We start from the raw sequence: 14,592 nt of genomic DNA on the forward strand, positions 1-14,592 counted from the left end.
TCAGAATCTGGGGGAAGGAGATTCAGCTTCTCTTAAGAGATTATGGGAGAAAGATCTAAACTTGGTATTGGAAGTAGGAGTGTGGGTTAGGATTCGAAAAAATATCAAGTCTGCATCTAGAGATGCACGGGTTCACTTTATGCAATTCAATATTTTACATTGATTCTATGGGACCCCCTAGATTGTATAGGCTTGGTATTAAAGACACACCCACCTGCTGGCAATGCCAATCAGACAATGGAAACACAACCCATGTTTTTTGGTGTGATATATTGGGCACACAAAATTCATTTTAGGCTCTGTATTTAGGGCAATGGGGCGGTCAACAATATAGGGGTTAAACACATAAAACATTTTGTTATGATCGGCAGATACATTTTTTTATAGGGGATGGAAGTTGGCTGGAGTGCCCTCATTTCAAGAATGGTGCATGGAGATGGGGAGGGTGGCGGCATTCGATGAAGTGTTATGTAGAAGGAAATGGATAAATGGGGCAGCTATTTGGCGTTTTTGGAGGGCTCTCGGGAAGGGGCAGTCGAGAGAGAAGTTTAGCTTTAAATGTGTGTGATTATTTTATATATATATATATATATATATATATATATATATATATATATATATATATATACATATTTTTTTTTTTTTTTGTGTGTGTGTGTGTGTGTGTGTGTCTATAATCATGTGTGACCACAGGGATGTTTTTGAGGGTCAAGGTGGGGTTGGGGATTTGGAGGGATAATAGTGGGGTTAAATGTTGATTTTGTGTATATGTTTTGCTTTTCCTTGTTATCTATATGAATAAAAAAAAACGTTAATCAGAAGAATCAACTTCAACACACGCACAAAATTATTGAAAGGCAGAAAGGTGTGATATCTCAGGACACTTATTACAGCAGGGCAATAACCACCACAGACATTGTGGGGGACACCCCCCCCCCCATAAAAAAAATAAATATATATTTTTGCATACCATTATATCCAATCTCACTGCTAAATATTACAAAACTCCATATATTAAAAAAATTATCTTAGGAATTTAAGAATTTATATTATGATTGTTCAAATGAAGATAACGATAAATTAGAAAATCTATATTTTTACCCAGCCTTAATCACTGTTTAGGGTCATACAAAATGTCATTTTTTGTTCAACATTTAGTTCAACATCCAAAATCCAATTCTTTTTGCGTAACCCCTGGAAACCGCTTACATACAGTACCCCCTGATGCACATACCCCTGGTTGGGAATCACTGACCTAGGTCATCAAGGTAACAACATCCTAAACACAGCAAAGTCTAGCACACATACCCAACCCTTGCTCCTTCAAAACCCTCAGTGGGTAGATCTGAGGGGAATGGTCCTCTACTTTGAAAAGGTATTGATGAAGTGGTCCAAATTGTATCGCGTTAATGGAAGTACCACAGAGAAGCATGTCTCCGCTCTTCAGTTTGTCCTTCAAATGGTGATTGTGGAAAATTGAAGAGGTTCATAAAATCAGAAATCCCAACACATTCTAATTCATATTCAACAGCAGTAGAAGATCTCCTGATTGCTATTGGTGAATCTGACAAACAGTATGTGAGTCCGCTATGTGGACATGTATTGGGATTTGTCAGAGTCTGTTGCTGTATTTGTTTCAACAGCACTGTCTGTGCTCTCTTTTGCCTTCTCCTCTTCTCGTCTCTTCATAGCCTGTATCATTGCCATCTCTTTAGCCTCTTTTTTAAGGTTTCTCTCCTCAAACAGCAACCTGACCGACAAAGGAAGGAATAATGCTGATTTCATTTAAATATCATTGGTGCTTGAAATGTCCATTTCAATTTACTTTCTAAGGGCACTCAATCAAACATTCAAGCACTATAAATCAGAGATGAATGTGACACCTGTTTTTGATGATCCTCTGTACAATGTCGTCAGTGGTGAGACTGTTTCTGCTGTCCACTGTCCGTAATATTCCCATTCTCCTAGGTACCTGCGGGTAGAAAACATAAACATGATCAAATCGTGAAACAGATGCAGGACTCGACAATAAGTATGTCCTAGGGCCAGTGTTGCATTTATGCCCTATGTTCATTTTCACAGTTTATTTAGTCTGTTGATATTTAGTCAATATTTCCTCATGTCATATTCATTCATTTTACTCTGACTAAAACGGCAGTTTCAGGTTTGTGTTCTGAGTGTAACCCAAATGCTGTGTGCTACTCCTGTCAAATGTCAAATGTCATTATGGTTACAAGCGCTTTTCACATCTTTCAAAAGAATAGAATAAGGGATTGACCTGATTGACCTATTTGTTCATATAGACAGTATTTAATCTGCTACAGTAAAACTTGAGTTACACCCCTTAGAAAATACTGTTTCTGTGACTCTATTGCAAATCTAATATTTCACTGTTTATTTGAGGATTGCAGTCAGCCCAGCAGCAATATTAGCTCAAACAAGTCCTGAGTCCTGTTGAGTCCTGAAAAGTGTATTTTGCTGCACTTACAAGAGGTGGTGAAATTAACTTACGGCATAAGGGTCTGATCCATCTCTGTCTAGAAACACTTCTGTTTTCCCGTGGCACACCAGATCCACCTGTATGGAGACAGCAAGTGTGTTGCTCACTATTTTGGAATGACAAATGCCATCTGTCAACCGTTCTTACACACAAGAGTCATAAATATAAAACAACAAGGTGTATACCTTAAAATTGTCCAGTAAGTCTTTAGTAACTGCATATGGTGCCCCAATCACAACCTCGGAAACATACTGGATGTTTGGAAGACATCAGAAAGGGAAGAAATTCAGCATTTCAATTCAAAATCCATTGTTTATACATTCATATAATAAAAGGTATCTAGACAGAAATGCCATACTATTTGATTTGTCTCTACACAAACAAATGGATTTAATTAAAATAATGATGTGTGAAAAACTCAAATTGTCTGCATTCTGAGTGAGTTTGATTCTTGTGTGAATAATCAGTCATCTTGAGCATGATATAATATTACAGCAATTTATATGCAAAACAGAGGTCGAACAATATTGGATTTTGTTGATACAGAAACTAAGTTGTTGGAAGAAAGGCGATAAACGATTAATCGGCGGATAGTTTTTAAAATTCATATACTAAACTTGTAAAAAGAAAACAAGTTCAAAATACACAAGGACTCTTATTTTGAAATGTATGTGAGCTGCACACACACAAACAGATAAGTAAAACAAAATATGCACTGTTACACTCATTTACAACATATAATAAATACAACCACAATAAAGTAAACATTGTCATATAAGAAATATGAGTAGTAATTACAGTAGATCATCAGTGAGCGTATTTACATGTACATTCTTACACTGATTATGCTTACTAAGCCGACAACTTGTGTGGTCATGAAAACGCAATAAACCATGTTCCTTTATCAGTGTCAAGGCGATAAACGGCTTATGAATAACCTGATTGACACGGTAAGATTTTTCCCCATTACAACGATTTCATGTGCCATGTAAACACCTTATCCTGTGTTCAAACTGGCTCATCCAATGTGCGAACGTGTTGAGCGCATGCCTCTTCACAGTTTGATGTCAAAAGTAGAGAGATTATTTCAAATGTCATGTAAATGCAGATTTCTCGCCTTTTCTAATTTTTTTTTTAATAAGCTGATTTTAGAGTAATCAGCATATTGGTGTGCATGTAAATAATCTCTTGCTGTAAATGTCCAGTAATCCAGTATTTAACATACTATTTTCCTTTTCTCTAGGGAAACCGCCAACATGAACTCAACGATCAATAATAGTTATATAAATTCACGTTCATTAATGTCCATACTTCATATGTGTCTTCTCTATAATAATCATGCATTAGTCCATAAACAGAGTGTAAAGGGATTAAGGGAAAGGATGAGGCGAGAACTGGCTTGACAATATAAATAATATTTTAATGAGGAACATAAACAAAAGACACAAACACACACGACGGAGCAGCTGCCCATAAACGATCTGTCTCTCTATCGCACCACCATCCGCAGTTGGCCTTTATCCCTCTCGGTGGGATCCCTCTCTAGCTCTGTTAAAATGCACTACGTGTGAGCAAAAAAACGGCTTTCGATGTGAACATGGCTGTAAAGGAGAAATGAAGTACTCACTCGACAAGCCAGCACACTCAGTGTTCTTTCATGGATGTTCATGATGGGATAGTTTTTCCCTTTGTAACGATTCACCTCCTACAGGGATAAAAGAAACAAGCAGTACCTGCCTTATTCTACTTCCATTCACTGAGCAGTATGCCCAATCAAAAAATATATATTTTTAATACATTTCAAAGAGTCCAGTGTCCAGTTTCCAGCTTACTTGATCGAAGTGTAAGCCCACAATAACATATGGCTTGTCTGAAAGCTTAGACACTGCCTCCAGGAAATCCACATGACCAATGTCTGATGCATGCCTGGTCAAGGAAGGCAACATTAACAGTGTCTTAAGAGATGTACACAGGATGCATTCTTATTAGATAACGTCCAATATTGTCTTTTGCTGATACTGATAACTAAGGTGGTGGTAAAAGCCAATAATCGATTTATTAGCTGATCAACACATTCTCACCCCAACTCGTCACATACGGACGCTTGGGCAGTTTCGTCGCTTATTGACGCACCGGGTATACCTTTGGCGTAATTTTTCAACGCGCAGGGTAGTCCGATAGACTTCTATGTATCTCTGAACCGGAGCGTGTAGCGTTGAAATTTCACGTCTTGGGTAAGCTCACGCCGCGAATGGGTCGAGAGTCGAGACTGCAATAAATAAAAATAAAAAGGAATAGGCTACAATGGCCCTCAAACTGTTTTTTGATGTTTAAAAACCCGGACACGTTGTAAAATGACGCCATTCTATATATCTCTGAACCCGAGCGTGTAGCGTTGAAATTTCACGTCTTGGGTAAGCTCACGCCGTGAATGGGTCGAGAGTCGAGACTGCAATAAATAAAAATAAAAAGGAATAGGCTACAATGGCCCTCCAACTGTTTTTTTATGTTTCAAAACCCGGACGCGTCGTGAAATGACGCCAAAGGTACACCCAGCGCGTCAATAAGTGACGCCAAGGGGTCCTGCCCGAGCGTCCGTATGTGACGAGTTGTGACGAGTTGGGGTGTGAGAATGTGTTGAGCTGATAGTTTTAAAAATCAATTTATTGAATGCATTTAATTTTTCTCAGTTTTCTTTACTGTGACAGGCACAGAGATATAAGCTACAAGAAGCTACAAATGAAATGAAATCCCAGCTGCAGTTAATTGTACAATCAAAATCCAAATGATAACCAGAACAAATTTTGAGATTTGGTGGATAACGAGGGACAACCACCATAAACCAGATTAAAATACACTGGGATTCTTATTTTGAAATGTTTGTGCTAGCTCCTCACACAAACTGATAAGGGAAACAAATTATGCCCAAAGTTCCAAAAGTACTCCCAAAAGTAGCTATCAGCACAGTTTAATGACCAAAGAATTCTTGCCATTTACTGTACCACCTAAATGTCATACAGAAAATAATGGCTGATAACTCTTAAGAAAATAATAAAGTGGGTCAGTTGTGTGGAATACTTTTATAGAAAACCATTTGAAATATGAAAAATATATATATATTTGGACCAATCTTGAGACTTAGGTACCGAGAATTTCAGTACCCGTCCTGTAATTTGACTCTTTCACTCATTGATTAAAGTAATCATGTCTGACTGTGAATACTACATTTCTACAATAGCATTTGAAACTGAAAACTACTGATTTACATAATGCTGCATCCAAGCCGCTAAGTGTTAGTGTAAGTCCAAGATGACACAAAGACATACGTTTCTGAGTGCACCTTTAAGATCATTCAACATGAACACACAGTGCAGTTAATAGTGAGCTAGTGCAAATTTACAAACATTTGTATGATCTTTTGCTTAAGAGACATTTAGATATTTTCATGCTATTTTTTGTTGTTGTTGTCTAATTAGTCTACAAAAGGAATCAAATCTTCTAAAATACTCTTAAGAGCTCATCACTCCAGCGAAAGTAATTCACACATCTGCCCAAAGTAAGATATGCCCCTATTATCATACTTTTAGCTTTATTCTGCACATTAACACTTTTATACATTCATTTTGCAGTAGTATCATAAATTACAATAACAGTGTAACTGATACATATTATGGCTGTGTATTAAGTTAGCACATTAGCATCATGAATTCAAAATGTAAACAAGACAAATACAAATTTTCCACTGCATATCCAGTATGTTACTTTAAATAATCATCACGTGATTAAAATAACTTATTTTACTGACCTCATGTGAATTTTACTCTAGAATGAGGAAAAGTAATTGTTAATACATTTTAATGTCACATTAATTAAGGTTTAATACGTAGTATCCTAATATTTTAATGCACTTCTAAACGCCTCCCACAGTGTGGCTGGTGTCTGAATGTTTGCAAACAGTATATTGTTGCTCAGTTTGCACTGAACGAAGAATGAAGAACTTCTCTGGAAGAATATAGGGGTCTTTAGTTTGTTATATACTAGTTTGGCCTCTGATTGAAACAAAGATGCTTTCCAATGATAGTATCTGACTAATTGGGACCCAGGTCAGGAAGCAGACAAACTGGTTAATCCGAACGTCTGCTAGCTGCCTTGAGACATCACACAGGTCACATAAACTACAATACATAGATACTGTATTACCTAGTTCCCTCTCTGTCACTTAATTGACATTGTGTCAATGTAGTGACACTAGGGGTCACCCTTGGGAGTCCCAAACACCTCTGATCTTTGAGAAAAGGCTAATGGGAATTGGCGAGTGGAATTTATATGCCACTCCCCTGGACATACGGGTATAAAAGGAGCTGGCTTGCAACCACTCATTTAGATGTTTTCTTCACAGCCGAGCAGTTGTGTTTAGCAAGTTGAATTCCTCTGCCAATCCATTCACCTCTGAAGATAGTGAAGCTGATTTATGGTGTATTACAGTGGTTTCTCCCCCACTTGCGTTGTGCAGAGAATGCCCCTGGGCACTTCAGCAGCAAAAAGAGTATATTTTTTCCACAAAAAGTATATTTCCTACTAAATGACTGGCACTAACAGAGCATCTTTTTATACACTTTCTGTGTATAATTCCTGGTTGCGGTCGATCTCTCCGCTTCTGATGGCCACAATCGCTGTCTCGTGTGCTTGGGCATCGTGGACACATAGTTCGTGGATGGTTCATGTCCGCATTGCAAGAACATGACCATGGTAATGTTGTAATCATGGCAGGCCATGCTCAGGGGAGAGTGGAGACTCCCCCCCAGGTGGTCCAACTGATTTCCTGGGAATCCTCCCACTGCCCGCTCTGGTATTCCCTGACCGAGGCTCCGCTCAGCACAGATGTGCTGGCACACAGCTGGCCCCTTATGCTAAACAAGTATGCGTTCCCCCCAGTCAGCCTACTTGTGCAGACATTGTGCATGGTCAGGGAGGACAAGGTGCAGATCGTCCTAGTACCACCCTACTGGCCCACCCAGACTTGGTTCTCGGACCTCACGCTCCTCGCGATAGCCCCCCCAATGGCGAATTCAACCGTCTTTCTCAGGGACGGGGCGCCGTCTGGCACCCGCAACCAGACCTCTAGAATCTCCACGTCTAGCCCTTGGACAAGACGCGGAAGACCTAAGTGGCCTACCACCCATGGTTATAGACATGATCATATAGGCCCCTCTACGAGGCGCCTGTATACCTTGAAGTGGCATCTGTTCGCTAAATGGTGTTCTTCCTGATGCAAAGACCCCCAGAGATGTGCAGTCGGATCAGTGTTTTCCTTTATGCAGGAGAAGCTGGACGGGTGGCTGTCCCCCTCCACCTTGAAGGTGTATGTATCCGCTATATCGGCACATCACGATGCAGTAGATGGTAAGTATTTAGGGAAGCACGTCTTGATCATAATGTTCCTGAGAGGCTCGAGGAGGTTGAATCATCCCAGGTCATGTCTCATCCCCTCGTGTGACCTCTCCGTGGTCCTTCGGGGCCTACTGGTCAGGTGAGCTAAAAGCATTCGCTTCGAAGATTGCCCTCCTGACTGCACTAACTTCCATCAAGAGGGAAGGGGACCTGCAGGTGTTCTCTGTCAGTGAAACATGCCTGGAGTTCGGTCCGGGTTACTCTTACATGGTCCTGAGACCCTGACCGGGCTATGTGCCCAAGGTTCCCGCGGCCCCATTTAGGGATCAGGTGGTAAACCTACAAGCACTGCCCCAGGAGGAGGCAAACCCAGCCTTGCCGTTGCTGTGTCCGGTGCATGCTTTACGCATCTATTTGGATCGCACGCAGAGCTTTAGATGCTCTGAGCAGCTTTCTGTCTGCTTTGGAGGACAGCGGAAAGGGAGCGGTTTCGTCCACTGGGTCATTGACGCCATCGCTTTTGCATATTATGGCCAGGACGTGCTGCCCCCCTTGGGGCTACGAGCACACTCTACTAGGAGTGTGGAGATCTCCTGGGCCATGAAGCATACATTAGCATACATCTGCAGAGCATCGGGCTGAGCAAAACCCAACACCTTTGCAAGGTTATATAATCTCTGGGTTGAGCCAGTCTCATGTCAGATACAAGCAGGTAAGTTCCGGGACAGCTGGCCGGGTGTACCACTTATGCATAGTGCCTTTCCCATCCCCCGAGGTGAAGATGTGCACTTTTTATCCCCAGTCATGTTCACAAAGTCATGAACCCTGGATGTCCTTCCACCTTAGCCCTGTGGCAGGTGAGTTTACTGAGAAACTCACTGCCAATCCAGTATGTGTGCTAACTAGGCCCTGTACTGGGGTAGGTGTTCCACATGCGCTGGTAGCCCATAGGTAACCCTGTGTGATGTATCTCCCGTGAAACAGTTTCCCCATTGTTAAACTCACTTCTTCCTTTGGCAGAGGCCCCTCTGCCCCCAGTCACCATGTTTGTAGAACTCCTCCCCTCCCCGGGGTAGGACCTACCATGGGACATCTCCACATGAGACACTGCCAACAAGACTCGGTAAGACCATGTGATGTATTTCCACTCAATACCCCCCCTGCGGGCAGGGTCTCCACAGTGTCCTCCCCTTGGGAACAAAAAAGAGAAGAGGCTGCGGCTGGGCCAGCCGGTCCCTATTTTTTGGCAGTCGACTTGTCCCCGGGGTACTGGGGACCATATGATGCCTGTAAGAATGTTGGGGGAGGTTACGTGATGGCAAGGTGCACTGGCTACGAGGCACACAAAGGTCTGCCCATCTCGCACTGCCAGTTCACGTAACACAGTTCAGTTTGTTGTGCTGTTTTGTATAGGGACCCCTAGTGTCACCATATTGACACAACATTGAGTGAGTGACATATAGGGAACATCCTGGTTACTTTCGTAACCTCCGTTCCCTGATGGGGGAATGAGACATTGTGTCCCTCCAGCAACAACACTGAACTACCCACTGAAATGGCCGGGACTTTGTCTCGGCTCCTCAGCACAAAACCTGAATGAGTGGATCCAAATTCCATTCGCCAATTCACATTAGCCTTTCTCAAAGATCAGAGGTGTTTGGAGCAACCAAGTGTGACCCCTAGTGTCACTACATCGACACAATGTCTCGTTCACTCCATCTGGGAAAGGAGGTTACAAAAGTAACCAGGATGATATCATATAGAGACTGTGTCTATTCCCCGAACTATCAAACACAACCCCCTCACTAAATCATTTAGAAGAAATTGTATTACGGTCAAACTTGAAAAAACAAAACAATTGAAGATAAACATCAATCATAAAGGTAGAGCTACTAAACTTTAGATCTCTTTCTACCAAAACACTAATTGTAAATTAAATTATTACAGATTTTTGGTGTTACTCAGAAGACAGGATATACATTTTATGACACATTGGGATTAGCATTTATTGATATTCGAAACTCTCATGGAGTCAGACAAAATGTGACAGGACCAACTCATTGCCATAATCATACGCTAGATTTACTTCTGTCATATGGAGTTCCGGTCATTACCTCGTCTCTTGTTTGCTGCGATCAGCTAATCTCACTCAATCTACTCCATGATATAGTTCAGGTAGAACTATTCTTTCGACCACTAAAGATAGATTCACTAATAATCTTCCAGAATTGACTCAGTAAGCCAAAAAGTCTAGAGGAAATTTATGTAATAACAGAAAATATAAATACAGTCTTCTCTAGCCCCCCTTCGATAAAAGAAAATACCACGCACCATGGTACAATGATCACACTCATGCTCTCAAGAGAGCAGCTCGGAATATGGAGCACAAGTGAAAGAATACAAAATTAGAGGTATTTTGCGATGCATAGAAGGATAGTTTCTGTAGCTACAGACAGGCACTAAAAGCTGCTAGGTCATATTTTAGCAAATTCATAGAAAATAACCACAACAATCCTATGTATTTAGGTCCTATTTATCAGACCACTACCACATTGTATATGTAAATGAGGAATTGTCAAATCAAACAAAAGTTAAGTATGGAGTGCCACAGGGATCAGTTTTAGGGCCTCTGCTTTTCTCCTTATACATGCTTCCCCTGGAGATATTATCAGGAATAATTTAATACGTTTCGACTGTTATGCTGACGGTCTTTACATTTCTTTTAAACCCAATGAAAATTCACAATCCAAATTAGCAAAGTGTATCAATGAAATCAAACACAGGATGGACAGAAATGTCCTTCAACTAAATTCCAACAAAACAGAGGTATTAATTATTGGACCAAAAATCTCTAAAAATAAGCCACTAAAATATAATTAGACTCTCGATGGATGTACTGTTACATCGTCTTCTACAGCGAAGAACTTGGGTGTTACATTTGATACCAATCTATCCTTAAAAATCACATTTCCAAAGTTTGAAGACAAGCATCCACCTTAGAAATATTGCTAAGTTATGACACACACTTTTGCTGATGCTGAAAATCAAATTCATGCATTCATGACCTCAAGACATTACTGGGAGCATGTCCAGCAAGTTCAATAAATAAACTTGACTAGAATCAATAAATATGATGCTATTAGACACATTTTATCATCATAACATTGGTTACTTGTTAAATTTCATATTCATTTTAAAGTTCTGTTAACTACATACAAATCTTTGAATGGTCTAGATCCACAGTACTTAAGTGACATTCTGACATGCTATATTCCATCATGTTCATTATGATCACAAAATTCTGGCTTGTTAATAGTTCATAGAATATCAAAATCTACAAAAGGAGGTGGATCCTTTTCCTATTTGGCTCTTAAACTATAGAATACTCTCCGTAACACTGTTTGGGATGCAGACACACTCACTCAGTTTAAGTCAAACTTAAGACTCATCTATTTAGCCAGCCTACACCTAATTTATCCATCAACTCACAATTCGGCTGCTTTAGTTAGGTCTGCCGGAACCAGGAACATCTATCATGAACTATAACTCTGCATAAAATTGAATGACATCTACGCTAATATTATTCAATTTGTCAATATTCTCTCAATCTTAGGATTCAGAGCTGGCCAAATCCAGCTCTGTTCCTGCTTGGTGTCAGATTCCACTTATACGTGTCTCTAAGTGATGATGACAAAATGAAGCCGGTAATAGCAAGACATCACTTCAGTCTTTACAATGGACTTCAGAGGATGAACTGATGCCAACTCCAACTGTAAGGCATTGGATACATCATATGCCACAGCCTGAACCTTGGATTTAGGAAGGATCCACCGAACCTCTCCGAAATGATCTGCCGGTTGAACTGCGCTGCACCTCATTGATCTCTGCCTGCATCACCTTTGTCTATAGATGGACTACACTCTTGAAATGGAATATATAGACTATCATTTGAGCCAACAAAAGCCTTCATCAGCCAACTAACAAAGGACACTGCATCTATGTGAACTTCTGCAGTTAATCCAGGATGAACTTCAAAGACATTAGTCATTAATCTTCATGCTGGTTAGCCAGAGGGGTACTGGCCCCCACAGTGAGCCTGGTTTCTCAAAAGGTTTTTTTCTGAATTAACCAACATCTTATGTAGTTTTGTGTTCCTAGCCACAGTCGCCTTCTGCTTGCTCACAGGGGTTCTTAATACAGTTATTATTACATTTGTATACACAATTTACAATCATATTTAATGAAAATACACAATGATCACTTTACACATATTACAGTTTCTTTTAATGCATGATTTTCTGTAAAGCTTCTTTGAAAAAATATGTGTTGTGAAAAGCGCTATACGAATAAAAATGACTTGACTTGACTATGTTACACATTGCTATTTGTTTAAGCATTATCTAAGAATTGGTTATACGCTGAACAAAAACATAAATGCAACATGCAACATTTTCAAAGATTTTACTGAGTTACAGTTAAGGAAATCAGTCAATTGAAATAAATTCATTAGGCCCTAATCTATGGATTTCACATGACTGGGAATACAGATATACATCTGTTGGCCACAGATCCCTTAAAAAAAGTAGAGGCATGGGTCAGAAAACCAGTAAGTATCTGGTGTGACCACCACTTGCCTCATGCAGTGCGACACATCTCCTTCTCATAGAGTTGATCAGGCTGTTGATTGTGGCCTGTGGAATGTTGTCCCACTCATTTTCAATGGCTGTGCGAAGTTGCTGGATATTGGCAGGAACTGGAACACGCTGTCGTACACATCAATCCAGAGCATCCCAAACATGCTCAATGGGTGACATGTCTGGTGAGTATGCAGGCCATGGAAGAACTGGGACATTTTCAGCTTCCTGGAATTGTGTACAGATCCTTGCGACATGGTGCCATGCATCATCATGGCATGACAATGGGTCTCAGGATCTCATCACGGTATCTTTGTGCATTCAAATTGCCATCGATAAAATGCAATTGTGTTAGTTGGCCGTAGCTTATGCCTGCCCATACCATAACTGCATTTAACAGAAATTAGCTCATGAAACATGGGATCAACACTTTACATGTTGCATTTATATTTTAGTTCAGTGTATAATAGGTTGTATCAATGCCAACTTTTGAACTAAAATAGGTGTATTATGTGTAGACCACATTCAGCATCCCCCAGTGGATCGGGTTTAAGGTGTTAAATTCAGAATCCTGGTATGGACACATCAGCATTATATGCTGGGAATCATCCAAACAAACCATGAAGTGGTCCCAAAAAGTATTTTGGAAACTGAAGTTACATTTAGAAATGTCTGTACTGTATATCATTTTATCAGATAACAAAATATTAAAGCTAGTGGCATATGCAAACAAATGCTGCTAGAGCTTTTTTATAGTTAACTTCACCTCTCTGAGCAATTGGCTTTCAATCAACTGGTGCCACAGTGATTTTTAGTGAATGTATGAAGACAGTTCCCCAAGTTCACACAGGTGTCCTAGCAGAGTAAACACAAGTAAAGTTGAGCCTAAAGCTCTTTTTTTAAATACAGGTTGTAGTGGTTTCACGATGTGTTGTACAATGAGATTAGAGAACTAGGATGCAAGAGAATATTTTCAGCTAATAATTCTGTTCTCAAAGTCTGTTTCTCACGCAAAGCAATTGTATGGCTTCAGGGTTCTTGGAATGTAGCTCACTAGTCATATGGACTACTTTTAAGGTCTTTTTTTGTCAGCCCCAGTCCCTATAATGGAAAAGATTATGAGTTAATAATGGCAGAATTTTCATGTTTTGGATGAACTATTCCTGTATAATCTTAAGCATGAAAGGATACGGAATAGGTCAAAAGCTCCAGCCACATAGATGATGATGTCTCCAGGCTGGGGCTCCTCCCCTGAGGCAAACTGAATGATTTTTTGGGATGTCTGCAGGAACTGTGACACTCCTGTCCAGGGACTGTGACCCTTTGGACCCTGTGTAGCAGTACAGAAACTAGATAGGTACATTTCCTGAAGAAAATGTGAGTGGTGCTTGCCGTGGCAAAACTCGTCAAATAGCCTGCTTGAAAAGAACAGAAATTGTGGTCATAAATAAATCAACCCAGAAGTCTGTATAATTTTCTGGTGCAGAAATATGTGATTTGTTACTAGGTTGCTAGGGTAAGCCCATGTGGTTGCTATGCAGTTAGCAAGGTAATACAATACATGGCTCCTTTCCATCCTGAGTGAAATAAGTCAACCCAAAAATCTGTACTGTTTTCTGGTGCAGAGATATGTGATTTGTTACTCGGTTGCTAGGGTAACCCCATGTGGTTGCTAGGCAGTTACCATAGTGATACTTATGAAGTCTCCTTGCTATCCAGAGTAAAATCAGTCAACCAGGAAGTCTCTACGATGTTCTGATCCAGAGATATGTGATTTGTTATTTGGTTGCTAGGGTAACCCCTCCTTGTTGCTAGGCAGTTACCATAGTGATACTTATGAAGTCTCCTTGCCATCCTGAGTGAAATAAACCAACCCAGAAGTCTCTACGTTTTCTGATGCAGAGATATGTGATTTGTTACTTGGTTGCTAGGGTAACCCCATATGGTTGCTAGGCAGTTACCATAGTGATACTAATGAAGTCTCCTTGCCATCCTGAGTGAAATAAGTCAACCCGGAAGTCACTACTGTTTTCTGGTGCAGAGATATGTGATTTGTTACTCGGTTGC

The 14,592-nt window shown here is 40.3% G+C and overlaps 1 protein-coding gene across 1 annotated transcript in view; it reads right to left on the minus strand.

Moving 5' to 3' along the window:
• Positions 1-740: 740 nt before the first annotated feature.
• The window catches only part of LOC127653453 (ethanolamine-phosphate cytidylyltransferase-like), a 78,799-nt gene continuing 64,947 nt past the window's right edge, over positions 741-14,592 (minus strand). Inside the window, exons 7-13 of the mRNA XM_052140151.1 lie at positions 13,717-13,855; positions 4,333-4,415; positions 4,128-4,205; positions 2,686-2,751; positions 2,512-2,577; positions 1,884-1,972; positions 741-1,750 (exon numbers count right to left, since the gene is read on the minus strand). Of these exons, the coding sequence (XP_051996111.1) occupies positions 1,588-1,750; positions 1,884-1,972; positions 2,512-2,577; positions 2,686-2,751; positions 4,128-4,205; positions 4,333-4,415; positions 13,717-13,855 (684 nt within the window). The 3' untranslated portion in view covers positions 741-1,587. The remainder of the gene's footprint in view (positions 1,751-1,883; positions 1,973-2,511; positions 2,578-2,685; positions 2,752-4,127; positions 4,206-4,332; positions 4,416-13,716; positions 13,856-14,592) is intronic.

Source organism: Xyrauchen texanus, chromosome 12, assembly GCF_025860055.1.
Source record: "Xyrauchen texanus isolate HMW12.3.18 chromosome 12, RBS_HiC_50CHRs, whole genome shotgun sequence".
NCBI classification, from domain to species: Eukaryota; Metazoa; Chordata; class Actinopteri; order Cypriniformes; family Catostomidae; genus Xyrauchen; species Xyrauchen texanus.